Source organism: Eurypyga helias, unplaced genomic scaffold (assembly GCF_000690775.1).
Source record: "Eurypyga helias isolate BGI_N326 unplaced genomic scaffold, ASM69077v1 scaffold1813, whole genome shotgun sequence".
Lineage (NCBI taxonomy): Eukaryota > Metazoa > Chordata > Aves > Eurypygiformes > Eurypygidae > Eurypyga > Eurypyga helias.
The window spans coordinates 8423-21878 of record NW_010241621.1 but is presented as its reverse complement, the minus strand read 5'-3'; the positions used below and the strand labels follow the sequence as shown (position 1 = coordinate 21878).

Below are 13456 nucleotides of genomic sequence, written 5' to 3'. Positions count from 1 at the left end.
AAACAAAATAATTTTAATATTAAATATTCCTCCAGCAATATTCTATTGTTCATGAAAGAATAATTTAAAGCAAGAATTATATATTTCTGTAAGCCATAGAAATTATCTTGACTGTGTTCCTATGGTTTTATTGTTAAATTATCCTATACCTAATAAGCACAAGTTCTGAGAAAACATATTATACAATGAGCCATCTATATTATCTCTCTTACTCTGATGTGTCTTATAATAGATAATGTATAACATCAGTGTTACCACTTAATGCAAAAATCTATCGCTTTATATAATATTTGCCCTATAAGCTGTAGCTCCATAATCTTGTAACTAAATAATATCAGAATACAAGGAAGAAATTTGGGACATCACAAGGAGAAAACATTGAATACACCTCCAGGTATGTGGTTTGACTAATGCATTTGTCCCACATGCTTTTTTGTGTGTGTGAAACTAACATCCAGTCTGTTGGCGACTGTTAACTGTAGGAAAAGGACAGACTGGGGCTGGTAGGAAAATAAGGGATGACATTCTCCTTGTTCATATCATCTTGAATTTATCATTGTTCTACTCTGTTCCTTAGACTTATTCCACATCACATATTACAGCTTCACCTGAGCCATGCTAGATAATTAGGAACAAATTAAACATCTATACTACAAGAAAGCAGGGGAGAGATAAAAGCACAAAATTTGCATCTAGACAGAGGTCGAAATCTGAATTTATCCTTTTTGGAAAGAGGAAAATCCTTCTCTTTCACACTGAAAATTCATGAGATGTAGGCTGTTTCCTTGGTTTTAAGGGTCTTTCTTCCCCTTAAATTTTGAACTTGGGCTACTTAGAATTATTTATTTGTATAAAACCAAAAATAATAATAAAAAATACATTCCAAAACAGTTATTACAAATTAAAAGATAAACCTGAAGATATTCGAGGATAACAGAAATATTTATCCAAGTCAGTAGTGGTTTTGTTTTGGTTTTTTTTTTTTTTTTTTTTTTTGGTGATTATTTGGGTGGCCAACATTATTTTGAACATTGCCAAAGCTTATTTGGATGCTGATACTCTTTGTACCCTCCCTTCAGGTATTTATAGGCATTGATAAGCTCCCCACCTGAGCCTTCTTTTCTCCAGAGAAAGAAGGTACCATGCAGAGCTCGTTCTTTTAATTATACCATAAGAAGTGTTGCTCATGTCATGGGTAGACTTCTTGTTTGCACTTTTTTTCTTTTCCATTCATTACTGGAGTCATTCAGATGACTCAGTCATTCAGATTTTTAATTTATTATGCTGTCTACTGGCAGAAGGGGTATCAAATGGCCCATCGTTCTGATCTTTCATGCCTCAAAATGTGGGCTGCAGAAAGCAGAAACTTTCCAGTGATTCTTTTCTTCCATCTTTCCCTCTGCTGCCACCGTACGGTTAAGCGTCAGTAAGGCACGAGATGATGAACTACCTGGGGTTTCAGCACCCACCGCATTTGTCTGTTCTTCCCAGCTTGGTCTTTCTGCTTTTTTCATGCACACGTGGTAGCTGTGCATTACCGACCTCTCAGCGAAAATGCTGCAGACGCATACTATCTCGAGCAAAGGCCATGTTAGCCCTGGAGAGAGCCATGATGTGTTTGACTCTTATCAGCCACGTTTTCTTAACTACAGGATATGGGAATCCCCGTTACTCCAGGCTGCCAAAGAGAACGACCTCCAAGCCATTAAGAAACTTGTTACTGATGGAACATGTGATGTCTATCAGAGAGGTAACCCGATTATTTGTGATTTGCTGTTAACCTGTCATATGAAGACCCAAGAGAGGACCTAGCACTCCCATAATTCTCCACCTCAATAAATCCATTTCTGCTTTTGTCCCATATAGTCTAGATGACTCACATGCTACTCCTACTGTTTTAGGTGCAGTGGGAGAGACCGCCCTTCATATAGCTGCCTTGTACGACAACGTGGAGGCTGCAGTTACTCTGATGGAAGCAGCTCCTGAGCTCGTCAATGAGAAGATGACATCCGAGCTCTATGAAGGTAGCATCTCCAGGAACAAGGCTGGGCAGGATCCTCTGCAGGGGGATGGAGGAAGCACTATATGTACATTTTAAAAAATGGCTTACACTGGTTCTGGTTCAATATATTGCTAAACTGTTACATAGCAAAACCAATATACAATTGGCTCCTGATTATTTGTGGAAGGTGGAATTGTATTAAACCCAAGTACATACATGTAAAATATGCAAATGCATAATTGACAAACCCTTAAGCACCAGTGGGTCTGTTGGCTGTAGTGGGATTTCAAGGATATGTATAGTTTGCTTTCGGCCATAGTCAAGTATAACAAAGGACACACCTAACTGGTGTCCTCTGAAGGGAGAAAAAATGGTTCTTTGGTTGACAAAGAATAGGGGTTGAAAACAAATGTGGCCACTACTTTTGAGTCTAGAATCTGAGACAGGTTTTTAAACAGTCGTTCTGACTGACTACATATAAATGCCAGACAAAATCCTGAAACCACTAAATAACAGGGATTTACAAATTCTAATAACTGGTTTGATGGTTAGAGCCAGTCTTCTTTGGGAGCTTTGTCTTTACTCATCCTTCATGTCCCATGAAGCAAAGCATTGTCCTTTCTGAGAGACATGGGCTTTCAGTGTGCTTCCTGGAAGTATGTAACATGTCTTGTTTTCTTCCAGAAAAGTTCTACAAAGTGAATCCTCTTTGGTTTTTTGACAGGTTGTAAAGCCAGTTTTTATTAGTTCATAAAAGGCTTAAATAGAATGGGACCTCTGGAAAATCTGTAGTCCAACCTTCTGCACACAACAAGGATGATTTCAAAGATAAATCATATAGCCCCTATGGATGCAGTTCCAAAACACTTAGATTTACCATGAGTAAAATGTGAACTGCAGACTACTGATCAGCCTGGATTTGCTTTCTTGGAAGGCAAGGTTTGATTTCTGTGTCTTACAGGGCAGACAGCTCTCCACATTGCAGCAGTGAACCAGAACATCACGTTGGTGAAGGCTTTACTCAAGAGAGGGGCCAATGCCTGCACAGCACGGGCCACTGGGCACTTCTTCAGGCGCAGCTCCCAGAATCTTCTCTATTTTGGTACAGCCTTCTCCCCTTGCTGCTGTGGGAGGGAACCAGCAGAGTGATGAGGGGATATAAGGGAGGCTTGCCTTAGTCCCTATCTACAGCAGATAAGCAGACTGCTGTCTCCAAGTGTCATCAGTCACACACCTTTTAGCAGACAGTAGGAATCCATCTGAGTATGTAAATACTACAGAAATAGAAATCTATAAATCAGATAATTTTACATATTTGCTTATATACAAAAAATATATATTGCAGAAGAATTACTTTCTTCCTAGCAGCATATACTGTAACTTATTTGTCAACCTTCTTATGAAGATAATCTGAAAAGAATACTTCTTCCCTTTAGTGTTGTGTGGGGCAGGTCTACTTTTCTTTTCTGAGTAGGATGAGGAGTGGGGCAGGAAATTTACCTGAAGTAACCTAAAGAGTTACCTGAAGTAACTCTTCCTTTCATAACTTCTGGCTTCATAGCGTGGATACTTTCCCTTAGTGTCCTCCAACGTCTCCTGGAGTCTTAATGCTGTTTCTCCCCATTCCTTTCTTTGCAGGAGAGCATGTTTTATCATTTGCTGCCTGCGTGGGAAATGAGGAAATTGTACAGTTGCTCATTGAAAATGGTGCTGACATGAGAGCTCAGGATTATCTGGGTATGTGCTGGGGGGGCTAGTGAATTGCAAACAATATTTCTGAACTCTTTGAATCAGACTCTGGCATCTGTGTATGCACATATTTTTCTCTCATTACGAATAGTTGTGGGATGGTGGATGTGAGGAAAATGAAAGCCACTGTTGATGGCATCAGTCTTTGCGCAGGACTGAGCTACTCCATATACTTTATCTGCTCTGCTTCCTTCACAGGTAACACTGTTCTACACATCCTGGTTCTCCAACCTAATAAGACATATGCCTGCCACATGTACAGCCTGATACTTTCCTATGACAAGAACAAAGAGGGACCTGGATCACTTGAATTGATTCTTAACAATGAGGGGCTTACTCCATTCAAACTGGCTGGAGTTGAGGGCAACACTGTGGTGAGTTTAAGTGACATAGTTGCCTCCACACCAAAGAGGTTATTCAGAAATAAAGAACTTCAAATAACATCATTCAGACTGAGTGAATTTATGTATGTTCTTAGTAGGTAGAAGATACATAACAAGTCAATCCTTTTTTTTTGGCAGAAGTCTCAAGTAGGACCAGAAAACCTGTGTAAGAAATTTCTTTATCCTAATGAAAGAAATGAGTGCTGAAAGAATAGTTCTTTTGACCCAATTTTGGAAGCTTTTGAGTTAAACAGGTGTTAACAGAAAGACCCACTCCGAGTAATTTTTTAAAAGTCTGACTGAAATTATTGTATTTGTTGTCTAGATTTCATTACCCTAAATGTGACACACGGGAAACTTCTTCAGGTATCTACAGACATTTATTCATAGTCAAGAACTCAATATTTAATGTTAACTTTCATCCTTCCCCTTACAAAAGGACAAAGTTGGTTAATGTTTCTTTTGTAGATACACAAAGGACAGGATAATTTCCTATGCCACACCTCTTGCCTGATAACTTGTAGAAGAGTATAAAAGCATTCTTTTTCCTAATCAACATATATTTCTATATGAAATCTATTGTCAAGATTTTGACAATATTCAACTGTGTCAAATAACTTTAGGATTTTGATTAGAATTTAGAATAAAAATCACTCATCCCTTACCTCAAGCATGAGCTAATAATCAAATGGGAATCAGAAAACGTTCTTTCACTTCTTAACCTGCTATAACTGTTCTCGAGAGATATGACAAGCACAGCAACTGCCAAGTTCAAGGAAAATACATTGTAATTAGGGCTTTTTAACAACCTTATTTGTTTTCATTGTGAAATACTGTATACTGGGAAGCTTCTGATATTCCCCACCTCCTCCTTTTCTCCTCAGATGTTTCAATACCTTATGCAGAAGCGGAAGCACAATCTCTGGTCCTTTGGCCCCTTGACCACTGTGCTCTATGATCTCACAGAGATTGATTCCTGGGCTGAAGATCAGTCCTTCCTTGAGCTCATTGTCTCAACCAAGAAGAGAGAGGTACTGTGGGCACCACACGCTTTCTATGAGCAGACCATAGTGATTTTAGAAGGACAAGAATGATGAGTTTGAAGGTTCAAGCTCTTTTATATTATCCATAGAGCAAGGATTTTGTACCATGTGCTGCAGGAACACATGAAATGTGACAGCTTTTTAATGATCATGAACAGCTTTATAATGATCAAGAACATTTCAAATGTTTATCAGACAAATTTTAGTCATTAGTCTTCTGTTTTACCCTCAAGATGCCATCAGAATTGAGGGTAATTTTCAATCAATTGTATATATTCCTTTGATTCCCTTTTACAGAAAAAGACCTTGTTGACATTTTGGCACTTGGTTGGCAACCTCAAGAAGAGTTGTCTGAGAAGAGCTTATTGCTCATGCAAACCTTGCATATGTTCTGTGAGAACAGCCAGATAAATTCTTCACTTTTTTATAGGTAGAGAAACTGCAAATGAAATAACACTGACTGTCTAAAAGTAGCGGAATCCAACTGCTCTTGACTATCTCTGGCGTAGACTGAGACCTTTGGCCTACAAAGCAAACTTTGATTCTTCATTAACATCCCAGCCATGGTCCTGTTTCTAGGCTTCCCTAAAGTCCAGAAGATTTACAAACTTTCTCATACTGTAAAGTTAGCCCACCCCAAATATGTATATATCTTAAAAAAAACCCTCAAACACAACAACTTTTATTTTCTGCAACATGCCCTTATATATTTGCATTCATAGACACAGATCATAGGTCTGTCTCAAGTGTTTATATGTGTCCAGGCCTAAACAGACAACGAACTCATTCCAGTATCTAGCATGTTTCTCTTGCACTTCCGGCTGATACCCAGAAGCTGTTCTTCACATGATGTATTTTTACATTTTTTCAAAGTTTTTTACTGGGAAACTGAGGAAATGTAAACTCACATTCTTGCAAAATAAATTCATCTTCCTAATGCTGAATAGAGTAGGTGAGAATACTTTGGTAACATTCTCCCAGGAAAGCGTGAATCTTGTTTATAAACTAACGTCCCTGTGGCAATTAATTTCTTCTTTCTGTCATTCTCAGGCACGCCAGATCTTGGACCTAACACCTGTGAAGGAGCTGGTGAGCCTGAAGTGGAATATGTATGGTCGTCCCTATTTCTGTTTCCTGGCTGTATTCTATATACTCTACATGATCTGCTTCACTATGTGCTGCGTTTACCGACCACTGAAACCCCGAACAGGCAACAAAACCAGCAGCAGAGACAATACAATCTATGTCCAGAAAATGCTGCAGGTACTGTGTCCATAGGAGTCAGGGCCCCATAAGCACCACTGGGCAATTCTAGTCTAACCTACTTAACTGGAAAGTCCAAGTCTTTCCCAGTTGCCAGCTATTGCAGCTGTCCTCCTTCTCTCTTTCCACCACCTGTCCTTTGTCCGTAAGGAATATGGGATATGCTCTGTTTGCCATTGCTGGAGCGGGACTGGTTCCTGTGGCCTTGTCAGGCCTAGCCATGTTTATTACACTAACGGTGGTCCTTCTTTTCCTCCATCCACTCTTTAAATTTCCTTTCACTCCCTTTAAAATTCGATGTTAATTTCACTTATTTTATTTTATTTTTTCTAGGAATCATATATGACATATGAGGATGAGCTGAGGCTGGTGGGGGAGCTGATCACAGTCATTGGAGCTGTAGTAATTTTGATTCTTGAGGTAAGAGAAACAGTGAGTTATATAGTCTTGAGTTTAAACAGGACAGAATTTACTTTTACTTTACCACAACTTGGTAGGGGTTATTTGTTTAGTCTAAGTGCTTTGATATATGCCTGTGACAATAGACACTGTCAACAGTATCTGCTGGATGAAAGAGAGACTTTGACAATGTACTCCAGGTGTGGAATAAGAAATTGGAAGGACTGGACATTCTATCAAATCCTGTCTGCAGGGTAATGCCACAGTTCACATTAGCACCATCTGTGGGTCCAGCTGAATCCCAGTTCTTGCATGAGATTATTAGATATTCTTCACCCAGAAAATATGTGAGTATTTAGGGGTGCTGGCTGAAGTGATTTCTGTGTGCATACAGAAGAATTTATATTTAATTATATATCAGTGAATTTATGGGCCTATAACAGGAGCCTTACTCAATCAGAGATCTGAGACGGGCATGTTTAGTTTTCTGTGAACACTCAAAAAAAAAACCCCAGAAACAAACCCAAACACACAAAAGTTCTTTAAAGCAAACACACAGAATCATAGAATTGTTTTGGGTTGGAAGGGATGTTAAAGACCATCTAGTTCCAACCCCCCTGCCATGGGCAGGGACACCTTCCACTAGACCAGGTTGCTCCAAGCCTCATCCAGCCTGGCCTTGAACATTTCCAGGGATGGGGCATCCACAGCTTCTCTGGGCAACCTGTCCCAGTGCCTCCCCACCCTCTCTGTGAAGAACTTCTTCCTGATATCTAATCTAAACCTCCCCACTTTCAGTTTAAACCTGTTCCCCCTTGTCCTATCACTATGCACTCTTGTAAAAAGTCCCCCCCCAGCTTCCTTGTAGCCCCTTCAGGTACTGGAAGGTGATGTAAGGTCTCCCTGGATCCTTCTCCAGGCTGAACAAGCCCAATCCCCCCACTTGATTTTATTATAATATGATATAGAAACCTGAAACTTTTATATGAGCCAATGATAATGACACATTGAACTGGAGTGAAATGGAGCTTGTAAAAGGCTTTCTCTCTGCCCATATGTTCCAGAAGGACAGATCCTTCTTCCTGTGTTTGGTCAGTTCTCTGGGGCTACCCTAAAACTAAGACAGTGAGTTTGAACTATAACAGGCTCCTTTGGTTCCCCAAGGCAGTCTTTTTTTGTCTTCACTTCTGAAGCTCAGCTGTTTATCTGGTCTCTTCTCAGTAATTTACATGGACATCAGGCAACAGCTTTCTGCCACATTCCAAAGCCTCCCAATCTGCCCAAGCATTCTTGATTTTCCAGCAATCTCCGGCACATCCCAAGTGAGGTTCATGTGACTCCATCATTCAGTTTTTAAAGTAATATAGAAATCAAACTGTGAACCATCAAACAAAGAAGATGCAGCTGGCCTCAAGATCCTATGAATATTGGTGTTTATCATGATATTTAATAGTATAACGGTATTGGTTTAAGTCCTAAAGTCAATAGGATGTCTTTTGTAGATCCCAGATATCCTTAGAGTTGGAGCAGCAAAATACTTTGGACAAACCATCCTGGGAGGGCCTTTTCACATAATTGTGTAAGTGCACCAGTTTTTAAGTTTTCTGTTGTTTCTCCTGTCCCCCACTGATGTATTTTGCCAGATGAGGTACTTTCTCCATTCTTTTAGAATATTCCTTCTCTTGATTTATTTCTCTTACTGGCTCAACTGTGTGTAGGAAGTCAGGTGAGTGGAGAGGTAGAGTTGACAGTGCTGAGAGGTCTCTGCCTATGTGACTGGTCTTGGAATTTTTGAAAAGAAAAGAAAAAGGAGGGTGAGATTCTTTTACTGAACTTCTTAAAGTGTCTCTTATTCCTTTGCAGCATCACATATGCTTGCATGATTCTAGTAACCATGGTGATGCGTCTCACCAGCACAACTGGTGAGGTAGTGCCCATGTCTTTTGCTCTGGTGCTAGGATGGTGCAATGTCATGTACTTCGCAAGAGGCTTCCAGATGCTTGGACCCTTTACCATCATGATCCAGAAGGTAAAAAACATAAATAAATATGGACGTGTTATACACATTCTGACAGCTCTTTGAAGATTGGGAAGAATACCTTTCTCCCTCAGGACTAACATTAATGACAAATGGAAAAGTTATTGTCTGCACAGAGGTTTTGGGACTTTCACATTCTCTCTTAAGTGCAGAAGTTTCCTTTAGTTCACTCATGGTCTTCTAATCTGGAAATTGGTTTACGTAGGGTTTGAATTGTGGCTTGGTGGGACAGCTGGGTCTTATGGCGGCTCTGTCTTTGCTCTACAGATGATATTTGGAGATCTTATGCGCTTTTGCTGGCTCATGGCTGTGGTGATACTAGGCTTTGCATCAGGTGAGTCTACAAAAGGAAAAGAGCATTATGTTCCCACTGCCAACTTCTTTAGTATGAATTAAGTGTATTGGGTTTGGTTTATTTTCAGGTTGCCCTTTGACTTAGTGGGGAAAGGTGCTGATGATGGTATAGGTTCTATTTCTTTGCACGTGTTCTTTTTACAACACTTATTTCTGTTCTCATGAGTATGTTTTTCAATTCTTGCTCTTTCTAGGGTAGTAAAAATTAGGAAAACACAGATAATTCCACCTATATGTAAGTCAAGGTCTAAAAATATACTGCATTTATGGTATTTGTCTTTGACAAATGAGTTTAACACACAGATTTATTGTATCCTTGAAAAATAAAAGATCATAATTTTGAGAACAAATAAATACTTGAAGTAATTTTGAGTCATTTTTTATTGAGGACCGTGGATTTGTCCTTGCTGTGCTGAGTACTGCACTAGCATGTAAACACATGCAGCTTCTTCTTATACCACTTCATGTTGTCAGCATCTCTTATAGGACCCTGTTGTTGCTCTTGGAATGTGATTCCTGTTGTTAAACTAACTCCTTTTTTTTATTTATTTCCCGCCCCCACCCCACCCACCCCCCTTCCTTTTTGCTCTCTTCTAGCTTTTTACATAATTTTCCAGACCGAGAACCCTGAAAAACTTGGGCAGTTCTACAACTACCCCATGTCCTTGTTCACCACCTTTGAGCTTTTCCTCACTATCATTGATGGCCCTGCAAACTATGATGTGGACTTGCCCTTTATGTACAGCGTGGTATACTTTGCCTTTGCCATCATTGCCACCCTCCTTATGCTCAACCTGTTAATTGCCATGATGGGTGACACGCACTGGAGAGTGGCCCATGAGCGGGATGAGCTCTGGAGAGCCCAGGTAATCTCATTTAGTTGGTAGGGGGTTCAATGAAGAAGGGGAAAAGTTGTTCAGAGAAAATGTGCTAGACATTGTAATTGCTTATCATGTCATCTGTGCACTAAAGGAGGTACTTCAAAAACTTTCTCTGGCCTAATGCAGTAAGCCTTGTCCTTTTAATTCTCTTTTACAGCTTCTGTACATCATCCACAAAATTTCTTTCATCTTTTCTATAAGTCTGAAGTGTTTAAGTGCAAGACTACTCTTCTGCACATCTTCCCATGTGAAACAATCTTCCCATATTGTGTCCACACTAAGCACCCCACTATGCGGGTATTCCTATCTTATTTTGAATAACAGCTAAAAGCCCATCTAGCCTTTCTTGTCCCTACTGTGTCTCCTTAGCTGTTTGCTCCTTACACATAAAAACTCTTGTTAAATAGAATCAATGTTGGATCTTTTTTTACTGATTACATTTCTGTGCAGCTCAGAGTTAAATTACAATTACAGGGATTGACTGAGGGAAGATAGAATGCAAGGTAATGATTACAAGTAGGTCAGTAACATCTTTAGATCCATTAAGAGAAATTGGCCTGACTGTCTTGCTCAAAAGGCAAAAAAATTCAACTAGATCAGTCATATAGCTGCTCAACAGGAAATCCATTTTGTAGTATTTTTCTGTGAGAAAGTAATAAATCAAATTATTAAATCTAGGCCGCATTGGTAAGTTCTGATGATAGATAATGAAGATACAAATACTACCCTCTTCTCTAGCTTACAAATTGATTACCCTACTTGTTGCCATCAGGTCTAAAAGGAAAGAAATCAAACAGTGTTTTAAAAGCACCACTGCTTCCTCAAAACATGGTACAGTTAGGACTATAATAGTGAATTGCCCTGTAATAAGTGGAGTATTGACTCTATGAATTTTCTTCATTACTTATGGAGCTGTAATGAAGTATGATAATGGGTCAGTACTCACGAAACTGATAGTTTTGAAAGAGAGTCTGTTTTTTTTCTAATTCATCCAAGTTCTTTCTTTTTTTTATTTTTTCATTCTAAAGGTTGTTGCTACTACTGTCATGCTGGAGCGGAAACTGCCACGGTGTCTCTGGCCTCGCTCCGGAATCTGTGGACGGGAATATGGCCTAGGGGACAGATGGTATCTCAGGTGAGTTCTCTTTTAGTGTTGGCACATAAGGATCCCAGAACAATCCAATGTATGAATGTTAATAAAGAGCCTTTCCAGTGGCCTGGGAAGGCTTGTTTGGAGTCCTTCCCTTCCAGAATACAGACCCCTGATCCCTGTTTTCTGTCTTTGGTTGGTAGACAAGCAGTGTTCTTCTCAGAAAGCTCTGCTGTGTTATTTCTCATGAAATCAGCTGATGTTTTCTTATCCAGTAGTTACCAGAGACAGACCTCAGAAACTGCATGGGTTATAAGGCCTGAAGTTTTCTTTCAAGCTTCTTATAATGAGTATCAGAAAGTTTCATTGCTGTGCTTGGTTGGTGGTCCCTATCAGATGCATGAAATGGCAGAGGCAGAATCAATCAATTAGGCATTCAGCAGCCATGAACTGCAGTAGAGATGATCCAAAACCAGAACAGGAATAATTAAAGACAGGATTTCTTTCTGGTGTGAGCCTAATAACTGTACTATACTTTGCACAGTCAGCATCAGGTGGCAAAGTCTTAGGTCCAGGATTTCAGTTTAGGCACTGGAATAACAAACTTTCTGTAGTCTAGATAACACTAGATTCCCAATTATTTCTGAATTTATTCAATATTTGTACCAGGGTGAGGAAAGACTAAACTTTGTTTGGGCATGTGTCTTTTATAACTGCATCATCTTTTGCTGAGAAAGCCAGAAGGGGGAGTGGCGGTTGTATGAAATAGGACTTTCTGTGTTTTTTAGCAAAAATATGAACCTTTTGGATTTTCAGGTTTGCTGGGCAGAAGAAGCACACCTAAAGTGTTACCAATAGGCAATAGCTTCAGTCCAAGGTGCAGAATATAACTTTGCAAAAACAATGTCCCAGCAACAATTCTTCACTGGATACTATGAAAAGAGTGGTAGTGTGATTTAGTACTGTTAAATTACATGTATGTTCATTGTATATAGCGTGGGACAGTATTTCAGAAGACAAGTTACATGTAATGTAGAGAAGGATTGGTGGAAGTGGAGCAGTTAAAAGTTCAGCAGAAGATAAGTGACCTCCTGAGGCTAGCAACCATGGAGTATCAGAGGAGGAAAGACAAGAACAAAAGAAATGAATGAATGTGTTACAACCCCCATGGCAGAACTGGAGGATCTTTAAGGTCCCTTCCAACCCAAACCATTCTATGATTCTATATGCGCATATATACAAAGGATCTGGAGCTACAGTCAGGTGGCGTAGGTCTGCCAATAGCTTACAACTGGCAAAATGGAAAGGGGAAATAAAGACTGGGAAATGAGTTAAAGGACAGGAAAGCATGGGCAGATAAGGATATTGAAGTCAATGATGGGGACAAAGGTCTAGGAGATAAATGTGTGCTACTAGCTGCTAGTACCATTCCTATAATCAAGTTTCCTGTTTCTGTGTAGATTTTCTAGAATAGCTGGAGCAGTTGGCATATTTTTGGGAGGGGTTTGCTTGTTGTGCCTGCTTGGTTTTGTTGGTAAACTGGCACATTTCTATTTCATTCAGTTTATGTTTTTTAATCCTCTTACAGAGTTGAAAACAGGGTTGATCCCAACAAACACAAGATGATGCAGTACACAGAAGCATTTAAGGCTCAGGATAGGGATAACCATGACAAAGGTTTGGAAAGGCTAGAAATGAATAAGAACATCCTGTACAAGAAGGAACTTCCTTCTTTGTCAGTATCGCGGAGCACATCCAGGACTAGTTCTCACCGTGGCTGGGAGATCCTGAGGTGCAACACCTTCCACCAACTTTGTGGAGAGGTCAGTCAAGCCCTGGAAGAGGAGGTCTATGATGTCTAATAAGTCTTCTTTTACTCCACAACATGGATTACTCTTGCCATAACAGTTGTCTTCTCTGACTGTTCATACATACTCCAGCATGCTACATACATTTGTCGGCCTTGAAGAACTCTAATGATGAACAGTTCATGGCATCTGTGCTATCATATATGAATGTTGTCTTTTCTCTCCTGCTTTTAAGTGTCCCTGCTGTTGCACTGATACTGAGACCAAGCTGGCAGGCTTGTTGAGCTAAGGTCTGGTGTAGTTTGTTATGCTTTGTAATGCCCTACAGAAATGAGCAAAAGAAGCAGCAATGGGATTTTATCTATTTACAAAGAAGTAAGCCCTCTCTGCCCGGACTGTTACAGAGAGTATAATCTTTACCTTCAGGTTCACAAAATACCAATGAC

General features: G+C 39.8%; 1 protein-coding gene across 1 annotated transcript; it reads left to right on the top strand.

The window, feature by feature from the left end:
* Window positions 1–1554: 1554 nt before the first annotated feature.
* Window positions 1555–13064, top strand: LOC104503229 (transient receptor potential cation channel subfamily V member 6-like). The gene is made up of 14 exons (XM_010148791.1): window positions 1555–1750; window positions 1902–2024; window positions 2964–3104; window positions 3641–3739; window positions 3950–4125; window positions 5019–5165; window positions 6228–6440; window positions 6774–6860; window positions 8342–8418; window positions 8703–8868; window positions 9145–9211; window positions 9829–10097; window positions 11141–11247; window positions 12791–13064. The coding sequence occupies exons 1-14, from the start codon at window positions 1555–1557 to the stop codon at window positions 13062–13064; spliced, it is 2142 nt and encodes a 713-aa protein (XP_010147093.1).
* The last annotated feature ends 392 nt before the right edge of the window (window positions 13065–13456 follow it).